Genomic DNA, 15268 nt, shown 5'->3' with positions numbered 1-15268 from the left:
TTCACCCTAGACACGCTGAACCTGCAATGACTCACAGCCACACTGGACTTGGACAACTACTTCAAGGCAAGCCAAATACAGCAAAAAACGTGCCAGGTCTTGTTTTTCTGGCCTTGACCTTACAATATACCCCTAAACTGGACTTGAACCTACAGCAATCCTACCTCTCCCTTCATAGTGCTGGGCTTACAGGCATACACCATTTAGCCAGTATCTCCTCAGTCTCTCAATACTGAGGTTATATGTTAGGTCATTTTAAGAGGAAAGAAAATAAAATGCTAAGTTTAAAACAGCCATACTTTCCCTATTTTATTTATTTCTAGATAACAGCAGTTACTCCCAAATGGTTGTTATTCAATGCCTGTTGGCACGATAACGAATCCTCTACTTCCAACATGCTATGCTCATTTCTGTGAAGGATGCAGTTTTGGACCCTGCTTCACTTTTTTCTACTATCAGGATGATCATCTTCACTAATACAAGTTTTCACTAGTTACTCTAACTTGTTAAATGGTTCAATGTTGCTGCATTACTAGCTGCTCCAAAATTACCACAGAAACCCCATTACAGAGTTTAGTAGAACTTACAATGCTTTCTGTACCTGAACAAGCATTTGATGGCAGTGGAATAGGCCAATAAACACAGCATCAAGGTTTTAGAATACAAATAAAGGTTTATTGTACAAAATTAAGGCATTCATATTTCATAGTTCACTAAAGCTAACAGATACTAGATGACTTGAGTCATTCCCAAACATTTCACTTTCTCTTCTCTACCATTTTCAGCGACTAAAATGGCCTGACCAAATGTTACCCAAACAAACATTATAAATAGCAAGGTCCTTTAAAAACGGCATTCCAAATGTTATTTCTTGGCATAAGTGATTTTCATGGCATGAGATGGTGTGATCTTAAACCCTTGCAAAGCATCTCTAGCTGCTCCAGCTTGCCCATCATTTTCAAATTCAACAAAAGCAATGTCATGCCTCCCAGGTACCAAACGTACTTCCTTGAAACCAGGGAACCTAGGAAAAATAATAATAATAAAGACAATTCACACATGCAAATGACTAAATATCTGCCTTATATGTAAATGTGCTAAACAGCTTCTGGATATTGGCCTAGTCATCTTATTCCACCACCAATCTTGAGTAGGGTGGGAGAGCCTGGGATTAACTAACACCATGAACGAACTGGAAGAGCCTATGCTAATTCCACTTTTGTCATTACATCAAAGGTTTGTTTCCTGTTCCACTCGTCAATTACAACAGTTAAAACAGAGGAATCCTACTTTCTATTGGCTAAGTCTGCAGAAAGGCTTCAATTCATGATTAATCCTAGACCAAATCAATGTCTTACAGGAACTACTGTTAGAAGGGACAAATGGATTCAACCCATGGAAATCTTGTTTATCCTGTCAGAAGGCTCCCATTAACAAATTTGTTTAGGCAAAACTTACTGATTAAACAGCATGGACAACATCATCTCATTAGTCTCTTCTGGTAAGTTATTAAGGAATAAAATGTAGTTTGGAGGGTAATCAGGAACCTATTAAAAAAAAGAACAGACAAGGTTAGCTTGTAAGTATAAACAGTGCTGTGAGCCATCTGGTTCCCACATTAAAACTCAAACTTCAGAAAGCTACACTTCAGTTATACTGGTGACACCTTAACACATCAAAATAAAGCTGAAAAACAATCACACCAGAGAAATAGACAGAAACTGGCATTCAAGTCAAGACACCCTAAATTTGGAAGAGTACAGTCTTATAAAAACAGTATTTATAATTTAAGCATCTGTAGGTGAGTCATAGTTGCAGAATTCTGGCCCCTGAAATACATTATTGAAAGATCCTAATAATAGCTGGTTAGTATACCCAGACGGTATGTGATTACTCCCTTTCTCATCATTATTGTCTAATAGCAACCAGCATGCAAGAAATTTGTAAAATAAATGTTACCTTTGAGAACCATTACTTGCTGACTTAATTTAGTTTTGGAGGCAGTGGTAAGTAAATGAGGTATGTATATGAGAACAAGTGGAAATAAATGCCACGGATTAGATATTATTTATTTAGCATTCCATCCTGAGTACAGGGTGGTATCAGGAAGGGTCTTATACATAAGGAAACTATTTTCATGCTAGTTTCAAAGCAACAAGAGACCAAGTATAAACAACAATAAACAAACCAAAGATCAGAGAAGTGACGGCTTTTGTGAACTGAACTATAAATGTTAGAAGAGTTCAAGAATGGAAAGTTAATACAAGGCAAATAAGGGGCCAAGGTCAAATGCCTATCATCCCAGCACTTGGGAGGTTGAGGCAGGAGGATTAAAAGCGTGAGGCTAGCCTGAGCAACACAACAAGAATCTGTCTTAACAAGAGGAGATAGGCTACGTTGAATATAGCAGAACACTTTTCTAGCAGATGCAAGGTCCTGAGTTCAATCCCTAGCACCAAAACCAAACAGACAAGAAAAGCAAGCAACTGAAAATCAGAAAAACTTAATCATCTGGATAAGGTCATGTGAGATTCTGGCATCCCAGGAAATCATTAGCACATAGTTGAGATTTTCTTTTGAAGCATTTAATTCTTAAAACTTATTTACATAGGCAGTTTTAGAAAGTCAAGCTGAAATCTACTATGCTGACAATGTGAGCAACGCTGACTTTGGCACTGCTGCCTAGAGGGACCCATGAGAAAGATGGGCAGGGCTTCAGTCACCCATCGGGCACACTGGGTACTGCTGCCTTGAGGGACTCGCAAGAAAGACAGGCAGGGCTCCAGTCACCCACCAGTAAGGGAAAGTGACTCCTCCCCTTACCAGTTACCTTGAAGCCCTGGCAAAGAAAACAAAAACACTTCCTACAGCCCTCAAGAGAATTGAAATTTGTCATATGGATTCTGACACTGATTCATTATGGGAAGAAAAGAAAAACTTCAAGTGTTTTTTTTATTCCCCTCAGAATGTTCAGAGTGGTGAATTTCTTTATTTTTTTTTAATTTTTTATTTATTTATTTGAGAGCGACAGACACAGAGAGAAAGACAGATAGAGGGAGAGAGAGAGAATGGGCGCGCCAGGGCTTCCAGCCTCTGCAAACGAACTCCAGATGCGTGTGCCCCCTTGTGCATCTGGCTAACGTGGGACCTGGGGAACTGAGCCTCGAACTGGGGTCCTTAGGCTTCACAGGCAAGCGCTTAACCGCTAAGCCATCTCTCCAGCCCTGGAGTGGTGAGTTTCTTAAGTGGTATGCAATTTAATGTGTTTTGAGGATGTAATTATGTTGCTGGTGGAGACAGGATCTTGCTTTATATTTTTGTTACTTTTTCGTGATTATATAGTAAAGGAAGAATCAGAAGAAAAAAAATTACCTGAGGGTTTGGTGTTGAATTCCCTTGGGCATTAGCTGCATTTGGTGCTCCCTAAGCAAAAGAAATAGGGACATGGTTAAATTTTTTTATTCTTGCTAAGGAGGCAACAGTTATTTATAATTATAGCATAGAAATAACATTAATTGTTAAAGATTCTTATTCCATTTATTCTTACTTGCAAAATCTACATCTTGGGAGTGGGGAAAGTTCAGGCTGGAAAGTGCTTGCTTTCACACATGAAGAATTGTTTCATCTCTAGAACCTGCATATCCCAGGCATAGTGCTGCACACTTATTACCCCAGCACTGGGCAGGCAGAAACAGCAGGATCCTTAGAGCATGGGTGGCTAGCCATTCTAACTGATGAGCTCAAGGTCAGTGAGAGACCTTCAAAAAAGATGGAAGGTTTTCCTGAGGAACATTTGAGGTTGTCCTCTGACCTCCACACAAATGCACAAACATATGCATGCATACCTACACACACACATTAAGACACACATATACATCATACTTTTGCCTCAAATGTTCATGCATTGCTTTACCTTGTCAGTAATTTACAAAAGCCTATCCCTAACTTCTGAAGATTATACCACAGAATTTAAACTTCAGAGTGATAGAAAAGCTGGGTATGATATGTAGTGGCTTATATCTTTCATACCAGTGTAGAGAGTCAGAGGAAAGAGAATCAATCATAAGTTCGAGGACAGCCTGGTCTACACAGTGAGACCCTACCTCAAAAGTAAAAGAAGGTACTGAGGAGATGGCTCAGCAGTTGAATGTGCTTGCTTGCAAAGTCTGCCAGCTGGGGTTCAGTTCCCCAGCTATGAACATAAAGCAAGACAGGTATTCTTTATCAGTGGCAAAAGACAAAGGTGTATACACACACAAACACACACAAATTAATCAATATTTTTAAAAGATGGAGAAAAGTAAAGATCAGTTTTGTTTTGGTTAAACAATTTCATATAAGCATTATATGTAATAAAACTGATTTCTAATCACTTTTAGTCCAGAAGTAACTATTTTTTTGGATAATTTCACTTTTATTTGGTATTTCAAATTTGATTTTGTTTTCCTAAGTTGTTCAAAGAAAGTTTGAGTAGAATACTCATGATTAAAGCTATATATACAATATTATTTACAGGCAGCAAAACATGAAAAATATGTAAATATTTTAGATAAAAACAGAATTAAATGTCAGACAAATTATAATAAAACTTTTATAAATTCCTATATATGTAAAAATGTATATTTTGTTGAATAATACAAATTTTAAGATTTCAAAGTTCAGTCATTTCAACTTCTTAAAAAATTTATTGCCTGGCATGGTGGTACAAGCTTTTAATCCCAGCACTCAGGAGGCAGAGGTAGGAGGATCGCTGTGAATTCAAGGCCACCCTGAGGCTACATAGTAAATTCCTGGTTAGCCTGGGCTAGACTGAGACCATGGGGGGGGGGGGGGGCACAAAAGAACGATCTTTAACAGCAAATACACCTTTAGTGGCAAATATACTTCTCAAGACTCATCCCCCATGTAAGACAGGCACCCATCAGATTTCTAGCACCAAAACCCCATGGCATTCAATCTGTCTTACCTGCCCCGGCTTTTTGTTGGCTGCTGCCGCAGTCTGTTCCACAGCTTTGGCTTTTTTCTTTTCCTTTTTCTTTTCCTTGTCAGCAAAAGTGCCACGCATTTTAGATATTATATCAGAATCTGTCTTTGCATACTGGATTCGCTGTGTTATATGAAAGCACATCACTTCAATACATTAATATTTCAGATTCCAGTACATAAATACTATAATTCAAAACGCATCTCTAAGGAAATCATCAAGATAGGTTAAGTGCCAAATAGAAATACATTGTGGACTATGATTCACAACTAAAAGTATATTTAACTGTGTTTATTAAAAGAAAAAACAGGCTAGGTGTGGTGGTAAAGATCTGTAAACCCACCTATGCAGGAGGATGATGCAGGAGGATCATAAGTTCATGGCCTACCTAGCCTATTAAGTAAGTTCAAGGCCAACCTATATGATCTTGTCTCAAAATAAAAAGTAAAGAAATAAAGAAAGGCATTGTGGTACACACCTTTAATCCCAGCACTCGAGAGACAGAGATAGGAGAATCACTGTGAGTTCGAAGCCACCCTAAGACTACAGAGTGAATTTCAGGTCACCCTTAGCAAGAATGAAACCCTACTTTGAAAAAACAAGAAAGAAAAAAAAATAAAATAAAGAAATATGACCGATAGAAAAACTGCTTGTCTATCATGTATGAAGTCCTAGGTTCATTCACACCACACACACACACACACACACACACACACACACACACACACACACACACACAGAAAAACTATACTAGATATTATACTGAAAACTGTATTCCTGTGGGAAAAATAAGACTGAAATTCTATACATCTGTACCACTGCTTCTTCCCACTTAACAAAGAAGATACACTGGAAACTCTTACCAATAGCTCCCCAAAGGGTCAGCATGTTAATCAGCTGTGAGTATGCATGAATCTGTTACTTCCACTGGTTAAAGCGCTGAAGTCCAAGAATGACTTCCATTCTGTCTCTTTCACATAACTTCAATAACTTAAACGTTAAAATGTTTTGAAAGGAGCCAAAACATAGCATCCTAGCTTCTTCTCACTATAGCACAGCCAGCAGGATGGCAGCCACTTGTAACAGCAGAGAAGCATTAAAAACACTGGCCTGGGCTAGCATGTCATCAACCACAGCACACAATGCAACTGCTCAGAGAGCTTATGAGAGTGCAGATTCTGACCCAGAATCCCACCATCTGCCTGACCCAACCCTATAAACCAGGCTAAAGCTCAAACTCTTGACTTGGCATCAAGCATCCTCTCGGCTCTCCTGGGTCTTCACCCTTGTCCCTGACCTGATTTGTCTGTCTCTATGACACAGCCATCCGTGAAAACCTTTCATCTCAGTAGCTCTTAGCTGACTGGTCTAAACCAGTATTTTTCCAATCAGAAGTGATTTTACATGTGAGGGGACTCTTGGCACTACCTAAAGACACTGCTGATGGGCAAACTTCTGGCATCTACTGGGTGGAGACCAGGAATGCTGCTAAACTCTACAATGAACAGTGAAGCCCCATACAATACAATTATTCAGCTGAAAATGTCAAAAGTGACACTGCTGAGAAACCCTGGTCTAGACTAAATATCCATAAAAGATAAAAGAGCACTCACAACTCAAACACAGCCAGGTTAAAGAAACAGATAACATTAAATAAATACAAAAGTGACAGTTACCCTGTCAGAATGTTGGGGACCTAGCCTGCCTTCCTCAAGACAGAAAATGGACCTTCAACACAAAATTAGATCAATGAACTTTTTCCTCATTTTAAACAATCAGTTTGGCAAGGTGAGGCTAGTACCAAATGCAACAAACTTCCTCCTTTCCTGTAACTCAGTAACATGGAAAACTGTCATTTCATTTTAGCCAAATGGCCTAAGCCTATGTTCCTGCAAAATAAGACCTAGATGATGTGATTTCTTCATACTAAGAAATCCCAGCTGGTCAGGAAACACCTATTGTTGAAACTTGGAAAATAGCACAGTTCTCAAACAACTCCTGCAGTCTATACAACCTGCTTTGACTACGCTAGGCTGGCTGGAGCACAGCCACATTCGTTCACTCATGGGCCACCCCAGCTTTCCTGCTTTTCCTGTTATCAAGGCTGAGCTAAGTGACAAGTTGCAACAGAGATTATCTGGATAATCAGGCCTACAACTTTACAACCTAACCCTTTACAGAAAGTCAGTTGATTGCTAGCATAAAAGAAAGTAATAATCCTAGGTGCTAAGAGATTAGTGTTCAAGTTCTGACGCTGTCACTGGTTACACTGATGCAACCCAGATGAACAAGTAATCATGAACAATTCTTTACCTAGGGATAGAGAGATCAGACTAGGGGTTTGTACTCTAGCCTTTGAGTCCAGATCATGACCTGACTTTACATGACCTATTAGTTATGAATTTTAAAAATATTTTTATTGATTTATTTGAGAGAGAGAAAGACACACAGACAGACAAAGAGAAAAAGAATGGGTACTCCAGAGCCTCTAGCTACTGCAAACAAATTTCAGATGCATGTGCCACCTTGTGCATCTGGTTTATGTGGGTACTTGGGAATAGAACCTAGGTCCTTTGGCTTTGCAAGCAAGTGCCTTAAACGCTAAGTCATCTTTCCAGCCCAGATTTTATAATACAATTTTAAAAGACTTAAAACATATCAACAAGAGTTATCCAAAACTCCACATGGCCAGCACACCCTGAGACACCTAGCTCTTTAGAGATTTTGATGATCCCTAAAGTAGACCAAAGATGGAATTTGCTCACACTGGTGGTGGTGAACCTAAGAACAAATGGGCCCAGAGTCAACCACACGAATGAGGACTCAGATTCCTCACCACACCATTAGTTGCCCAGGATTCACACCATAATTCAATCCCAGTAAAAAATCAGTTTGGAACCCAAACTTGAGGTATGGCGCATGCTCTCATACACTTAGGATGTTTGCTCCATAGCATCCACCCTCCAAAATATCCCAAAGACTCCCTACTTGCTCTCTGGTCTTCCCATGTCCTAATCTTCAGCTAGCAGCTGAACATGAACTGCAATGTCACTTCTGAGTTTAAAACATTCTAAATTACCCAGAGTGTTAACTTTGTATTGGCTTACAACTTTTTACAAAGGTGTCGTTTTAAGTCTTCAAGGTTATCCATTTCTTTTCATTGAGGCAGGTACTCAGACAGCTCAGACTGGCCTTAACTTCCCATATAAATGAGGATGACTGAGCTTGAACTCCTGACCTTACTGCTATCTGGTGGGATAACAGTATGAACTACCATGGCCAGCTTACTTTCTAGTGCTTTTAAGATTATGAATCTTGCTTATGCTGCCATCATGTCTCTAAATGATCTATTTCAATGTATTTAGCTTTGCTCATTTCAAATGGCATAAATTAAATAAAATACTGATATAAAATAAACCCAGGGGCTAGAGGGATGGCTCCGTTGTTAAAGTCCTCACCTGCAAAACCTGACTATCCAGGTTTGATTCCCCAGTACCCATGTAAAACCAGATCACAAAGTGATGCATGCATCTGGTGTTGGATTGCAGGAGCTAGAGACCCAGGCATGCTCATTCTCGCTCTCTCTCTTCTGTCCCTACTTGCAAACCAATCAATTAATAAACCCAAGTTTCTCAGAACACAATTAAAAGCAGAAAGCAACAACCATAGCTACAAGAATTACTAGTGTACTATACCATTAACAGTGATTAAAGCAAAAATAATAAAATTAGCTCACCATTGGTTTACCATAAAATGGAAATCCTTGTAACTGTCTCAAAGCATTTGTGGAGGAGCCCAGTTCCTTGAATATTACAAAGGCCTGCCCTCTCATCTTCATGGTCTTCAAAGCCACAATGTCTACCACATGACCAAACTGAGAAAACAGGGCATACAGGGACCTCTTCAATTCTGTTTATATTGAAAAAGAAACAATTTGTGAGTGAAAAAAACTGACTACATTCATAAAATGCCTACCACAATTCATTTATTTGTACCATTTTAATAAAAACTAATCACACTATTATCATTGAGTATCTAATTAAAAAGTTATTTTAACCACGAGTGTGGTGGTTTGATTCAGGTGTCCCCCATAAAGTTAGGTGTTCTCAATGTTTGGTTCCCAGCTGATAGAGATTTGGAAATTAATGGCTCGTGGAGGCTGTGTATTGTTGGGCTTATAAGTAGTATAGCCAGTGTCCCCTTGCCAGTGTTTGGCACACTTTCCTGTTGCTATTGTTCGTATGTTGGCAAGGGGTGATGTTCACCCTCTGCTCATGCCATCGTTTCCCCCTGCCATCATGGAGTTTCCCCTCTAGTCTGTAAGACAAAATAAGCCTCTCCCCACCTCACCCCCCCCTCTAAAAAAAGCTACTCTTGGTATGGTGATTTCTGCCAGCAATGTTTTAAAGTGGGTACCAGAAGTATGAGATTGCTGCTAGACACCTGACTGTGTGGCTTTGGCCTTTTGGAGCTGATTTTTAAGAGGAATGAAGGAAGATTTGAAACCTTGGCCTAAGAGACACCTTGCAGTGCTGTAAGTACAGCTTGATGGACTATTCTGGTCAGAGTTGAAAGATCTGAATGCAGTAAAAACTATGGACTATGTTATCTGGCTTCTGAGGATGAGGAAGAGCTTTGCCTACACTGGGATAGAAATTGACTATGCGAGAGGCTTGCTGTTATTATGCCTGTGTCCTGAGAACTTATACAGGGTTGCTTTGCGTAGAAATGGACTGGTGTGAGCAGAGGGATATGGTATAGAAATGAAATGTTTGGGCTGTAACTTCTGCCTGTTTAGCTGCAATTATATGAGAGATTACAACCTTTGAGATTGGGCCAGCTGACCTGCACTGGGGCAATAGGAAGAATGTATACTCATTTGAAGGGGCCTGAGTGCTCAAGGAATGTCCTGTTCTTCAAAGTCTGCTTTATTTTCCCAGAAGGCCAGAATTGGAACTCCACATACTTATCATTGGTTAGAATTATAGGACTTGGAGATTTGTCACTGACTAGAGTTGTTGGACTTGGAGCTTACAGAGTTAGTTTGTCCTGTTTAAATCTTATATTGGTTGAATATTTCTTTGCTATGCCCAATGCCATATTTTGCAGTGTGACTGTTTATTCTGTGCCATTATTATTATTATTATTATTATTTTGCTTGAAAATTTTCAGTATTGTGGCTCAGTTAAAAGATCTTGGACTATGGGAATGTTTGAACATCATTAGGATTGATAAAAACTATTAAGGGCTTTTAAAGTAGGACTGAGTGCATCATATTTTACATCATGGATGGGTATCAGTTTATGGAGGCCAGGGGTAGAATATGGTGACTTGATTCAGGTGTCCCCCATAAACTAAGGTGTTCTTAATGCTATGTTCCCAGCTGATGGAGATTTGGGAATTACCACCATCTGGAGGCAGCATACAGCTGGGAGCAGGCTTATGCGTATTATGGCCAGTGTCCCCTTGCCAGTGTCTGGCACACTCTCCTGTTGGATTGTTCACCTTATGTTGGCCGGGGGGTGATGTTCACCCTCTGCTCATGCCATTGTTTTCCTCTGCCAGCACAGTGCTTCCCCTCAAGTCTCTAAGCCAAAACAAGTCCCCCTTTCCCCCCAAAGCTTCTCTAGGTCAGGTGATTTCTGCCAGCAATATGAATCTGATTGCAACGAGTGAAAATAGATTCAAGACACTGTTAATCTCTAACTATTCTTACATTTGAAAAGCTTTTGCATCTTTACACAAAATTAAATAAATCACTGTTGGCAGTAAGAAAGAAGACTACATTTGGAGCAATCCAATAAGTAAGACAGTAGTGAATAAACACATTTCAGTTGTGATGACATATTTTAAAGAGCACTTACCTTCTTTTTTAATCTTGTCATTCATATTATTGATATAAATCGTATGATTTGGTCTGATATCCATGTTCAGGTAAAATTCTTCCAATCACCTAAAGAAATAACAATGTTATTAGCAGGGAAAGTTAAACCATACTGAAGTATTGGCTAAAAAAAAGAAAAAGAGGGCTGGAGAAATGGCTTAGTGGTTAAGCGCTTGCCTGTGAAGCCTAAGGACCCTGGTTCGAGGCTCGGTTCCCCACGTCCCACGTTAGCCAAATGCACAAGGGGGCGCATGCGTCTGGAGTTGGTTTGCAGAGGCTGGAAGCCCTGCACGCCCATTCTCTCTCTCTCCCTCTATCTGTCTTTCTCTCTGTGTCTGTCGCTCTCAAATAAATAAATAAATAATTTTTTAAAAAAAGGCCAGGCATGGTGGCACACACCTTTAATCCCAGCACTTGGGAGGCAGAGGTAGAACTGCCATGAGTCCGAGGCCACCCTGAGACTACATAGTGAATTACAGGTCAGACTGAGCTGGAGTGAGACCCTAGCTCGAGAAAAAAAAAAAAAAAAAAGGTTAGTATTTTTCATCCCAGATGCCAGAAAATTTCACCTGGCTGTAGATAATTCCTCCCTAGCCCCTACTAAGTCTTCCTGTTTTACAGAAGCATAAAACAGTTCTGAAGTTCAAAACTCAGTAAAATTCCAGTACACAGGCATGTTTTAGTAACATTTTATTCAAAAGAATACTTTTCTCAGCTGGGCGTGGTGGCACATGTCTTAAATTCCAGCACTCGGGAGGCAGAGGTAGGAGGATCACCATGAATTCAAGGCCACCTAGAGACTACATAATGAATTCCAGGTAAGTCTGAGCTAGAATGAGATCCTACCTTGAGAAACCAAAAAACAAAACAAAAACAAAAAAATCTTTTTCTCCTTACCCTCCACATGACAAATGGTACTGTTTATTCGTCCATGTTTCGTTTTCAATGAAGTCATTTTAAAAATAAAGCAAAAAAAAAAGATATGCCCAATAAAAATCATGATATAACATTGATGATGCTTACAATATATTCATGGGTGGACTTACAAAGCACTTTTGTATCCATTTTTTAATTTATATATGTCATCTTCAAAGAGCTTCTAATATTACTTCTAATGACTTGAAGGAATAACACACTTTGAGAACAATTTTGCATGATGTTTAAGATCAGATTATTGGAAATTAGGAACTGAGAAAATGGCTCAGTGACTAAAGGTGCATGCTTTAACCAACACGCCAGGTGTGGTGGTGCACACTTACAATCCAGCACTCCAGAGGCTGATGTGAGTTAGATGCCAGCCTGGATACAGAGTGTGATCCAGGTCAGCCTAGAGTGAAACCCTACCTCAGACAGACAGACAAACAGTAAAGGTGCTTTCTTGCAAAGCCCGCCAGCCCAGTTTCAATTCCCAAGCCAATGCCAATAGGTGGCACAAGCATCTGGTGTTCCTTTGCTGTGGCAAGAGGCCGTAGTGCATGTATACATGTACACACATACACACAACTGCAAATAAACATATTTTTAAAAAATCTAAATACAAATTTTATCTATACTTCTACCAAGTAGTCCATTGAGTACAAATTCCCTACTCTCTCAAGTCCTCATCTATAAAATGGGAATAGAGACAGCATTTACAAATTAGAAGTTAGAAAACTATGGCTAGAGAGATGGCTCAGCGATTAAGGCGCATACCTGCAAAGCCTAACAACCTGGGTTCAATTCCTCAGTACCCATGTGAACCAAATGCACAGTGGTGCATGCATCTGGAATTCTTTTGCAGTGGCTTGAGGCCCTGGTGCACCCATACTCAACCTCTCTTACCTCTCTGCTTGAAAATAAATAAAATATTAAATAAAAACCTAAATGCAACATAGATTTAACAGCCTTGCATCATAAACAAGCAAGTGTCTGTTATTAATACGTGACTATTACAGGCTACAAGCTAAGGAACACAACCGCCTAAGGTCACACAGTTTAGTAAGTAATATGCCTAAAACTTTAGTCCCTGCCTTTTTTCCTCCTATACTTTTCTTTCACACCACTATAGTACTACATATTCGTATTTATGTTTTACATGTTACACTTTACATAATATTTGCCTCAGATTGCCAACCTGCTTTATTTCCTTGGTGCCCCACATTACTGCCGTATCTCACGAAGACTGATGATGCACCCACAACATGTGAACAACACAGGATGAGTTACAGGAAGAAGTCCAAGTAACAGATGACAAGTCATGCTAATCAAAGCCGCACCCCCGCCCCGCGCCCCACACCCTCATAGAAGAACCTGGAATTGACAGGTCAAACGGAAAGCAGAGACCAGAGCCTAGGCTCTCGCAGTAACTTAAAGGTGGACTGAACGAAGGGACTGGGATGGCGCCCCTTCCCATGCCAAAAGCAGCTGCTGCAAGGCCCCTGAAGGGCACTGGGATGGCGCCCCTTCCCACGCAAAAGGAAGCTGCCTTCGAAAACCCCTGAAGGTGCACAGACAACCACAAACCATGCCAGCCAAGGACCGTTCATTCATTAGCCTGGTCAGAGACGCTACCTTCCCGCCTCTCCAAGCATCTGCCCACGGCCCTGGACAAGGCCTCAGGCACGATTAGGAACAGCAGCCGGTCCCTCTAGAGATGCCAGGTACCAATGGCTGTGCCGGGGCATCCGGACGGATCTCCACCGGTCCCTCGCCCCGGGATCCAAGCCTCCGCCAGAGCTCCGGACCCCACCTTCGCGCCTCGTCCGCTGGGCTTCCCACAACGCGGGCCCAGCCGAGCAGCGGGGAGCCGCGGGACCCACACACGCCACACGACCCGGACGAGCGCCGGGGAGCCGCGGGACACACACCGGCCACACGACCAGGCCGAGCAGCGGGTAGCAGCCGGGAGCCGCGGGAGGCACTCCACAAACCACAACCCACCTGGGGCCCGCGCCGGCTCTCCGGTAAGCAAAAACCGGAAGCGGAGCCGGGCGCCGGAAGAACGCTCCCACGCTCCTCAATCGAGCGCCGACAAAGCGAGAAGCCGAGCTCCGAGTCTATCGATGTCTTCCGGGCCGGAATCGGTCCGCGCTTGCGCAGACCTGCGGGCAGGGAAGAAGTGCTGCGAAAGGGTGTTGGGGAAGTGAAAATACCACCGCGCAGGGATCAAACTGGCATCCTTAGGGCCAAGCTGTGAGCGAAGAGAAGGAAAAGTGTTTCATTTTTCGTACCCTGACCCTAGAAAGCTTACCCCACACAGCGGTACCTTCTAACTTTACAAATCCTGTATGATTTTACGGGAGCGACTGTCTCTCAACCTGACTGAGGGGCGGGGCGCAGATGGTCCTAGCCGACCTTTCATCCTCGCCCTTAGGACAGCCAGTCTCTCCCCAAGTCTCAGACTCCTGGAACTCCGAGGACTCCCCTCCAGCACCCTGCTAGCTGCAGCTTAAAAGCAACCCAGTGGGCATGCCACAGAGCAGAAAACGTGCTGTGTGCTGGGTTAGTTGCCCATGCTTCAGGGGTACCCAGTCACCCCAGACATAATATACCTAAACCTACTCAGCAAAGGTTAATGTCCTACTACCCTTTCTACTGTCTTTTTCTCCCAATTCAGTCTACATTTTTCTAGAGTAACTCAAGGAGTTAGTGTTTACACAGAAATGAGTGGGAATTCATTCATTCATCTACACACTAAATGTGTGTAAAGTGTCACACATTTAAATACATGAAATATTTTCTAAAGATTTAATTTTTATTTATTTATTAGAGACAGAACGAGAGTGAATGAGAATGGGCACACCAGCTCCTCTAGCCACTGCAAATGAACTCCAGGCTTATGTGCATCTGGCTTATGTGGGACCTAGAGAATCGAACCTGGATCCTTAGGCTTCTCAGGCATGTGTCTTAACCACTAAGCATCTCGCCAGCCTAGGAATGAAATGTTTTTAGAGATCAAGGCAATCTAATTTTGTGACCACCTCTTAACTAGTCTCTCTGACCCTCACTTTTCTCCTCTGTAAAATAGACACCTTACTTATACTCCAGTTTGGAAAATGAAATGATCTACATGTAAAGGGATTAGCACGTTTCCAAACAAAATATATGTGGATTAGGAATATTAATTGTGCATGCTAGCAATGACTTGGAGCTATGGATGAAGCACAGGCACAGAACAAATGAGTTGGTTTTGTCAGCACAGGGTTTTTATTCGAAAGATTGCCTGAAGTTTCAGCTTGGAAATTGTTGTCTTGCTCAAGGAAGTACTCTAAGTAATTTCAAGAGTAACTGAAAGTCTAAATAAATATAGTGAATGAATTAATTGTGTTTCATGGAAAATTAGGCAACACTAAAATGAATGTGATATGAACATGCCTGTAAGTATAGGAAATAATGTAAACAATTATAGAAAAAAAATCTTT

At 41.2% G+C, this 15268-nt stretch overlaps 1 protein-coding gene across 3 annotated transcripts; it reads right to left on the bottom strand.

Annotated features, from left to right (window-relative positions):
- Nucleotides 1-653: 653 nt before the first annotated feature.
- Snrpb2 (small nuclear ribonucleoprotein polypeptide B2) lies at nucleotides 654-13894 on the bottom strand. Of its 3 annotated transcripts, none has more exons than XM_004661533.2 (7): nucleotides 13788-13894; nucleotides 10849-10937; nucleotides 8721-8893; nucleotides 4967-5107; nucleotides 3373-3423; nucleotides 1459-1547; nucleotides 654-1024 (listed from the first exon to the last, which is right to left on the bottom strand). In XM_004661533.2, exons 2-7 carry the CDS (start codon nucleotides 10910-10912, stop codon nucleotides 865-867), a joined length of 678 nt encoding a protein of 225 aa, XP_004661590.1. In that variant the 5' UTR covers nucleotides 10913-10937; nucleotides 13788-13894; the 3' UTR covers nucleotides 654-864. The 3 variants fall into 3 exon arrangements, with proteins under 3 accessions (XP_004661590.1, XP_045012791.1, XP_045012790.1); XM_045156856.1 differs by lacking the exon at nucleotides 13788-13894 and adding an exon at nucleotides 13597-13653; XM_045156855.1 differs by lacking the exon at nucleotides 13788-13894 and adding an exon at nucleotides 13419-13569.
- Between the last annotated feature and the right edge of the window lie 1374 nt (nucleotides 13895-15268).

The sequence above is a fragment of the Jaculus jaculus genome, chromosome 8, assembly GCF_020740685.1.
Source record: "Jaculus jaculus isolate mJacJac1 chromosome 8, mJacJac1.mat.Y.cur, whole genome shotgun sequence".
NCBI classification, from domain to species: domain Eukaryota; kingdom Metazoa; phylum Chordata; class Mammalia; order Rodentia; family Dipodidae; genus Jaculus; species Jaculus jaculus.
Note: the sequence above shows the minus strand (reverse complement) of the source record. Positions and strands in the feature narration are given on the sequence as shown.

What these genes read in the sequence shown, in the direction of transcription:
- Snrpb2 (XM_004661533.2), bottom strand. Translation starts at nt 10,912, where the DNA reads ATGGATATCAGACCAAATCATACGATTTATATCAATAATATGAATGAC. An exon ending in TGACAAGATTAAAAAAGAAG is followed by an intron (nt 8,894 to 10,848) that starts GTAAGTGCTCTT and finishes CAATATAAACAG; the next exon opens with AATTGAAGAGGTCCCTGTAT. An exon ending in ATTCAACACCAAACCCTCAG is followed by an intron (nt 1,548 to 3,372) that starts GTAATTTTTTTT and finishes TTTTTTTAATAG; the next exon opens with GTTCCTGATTACCCTCCAAA.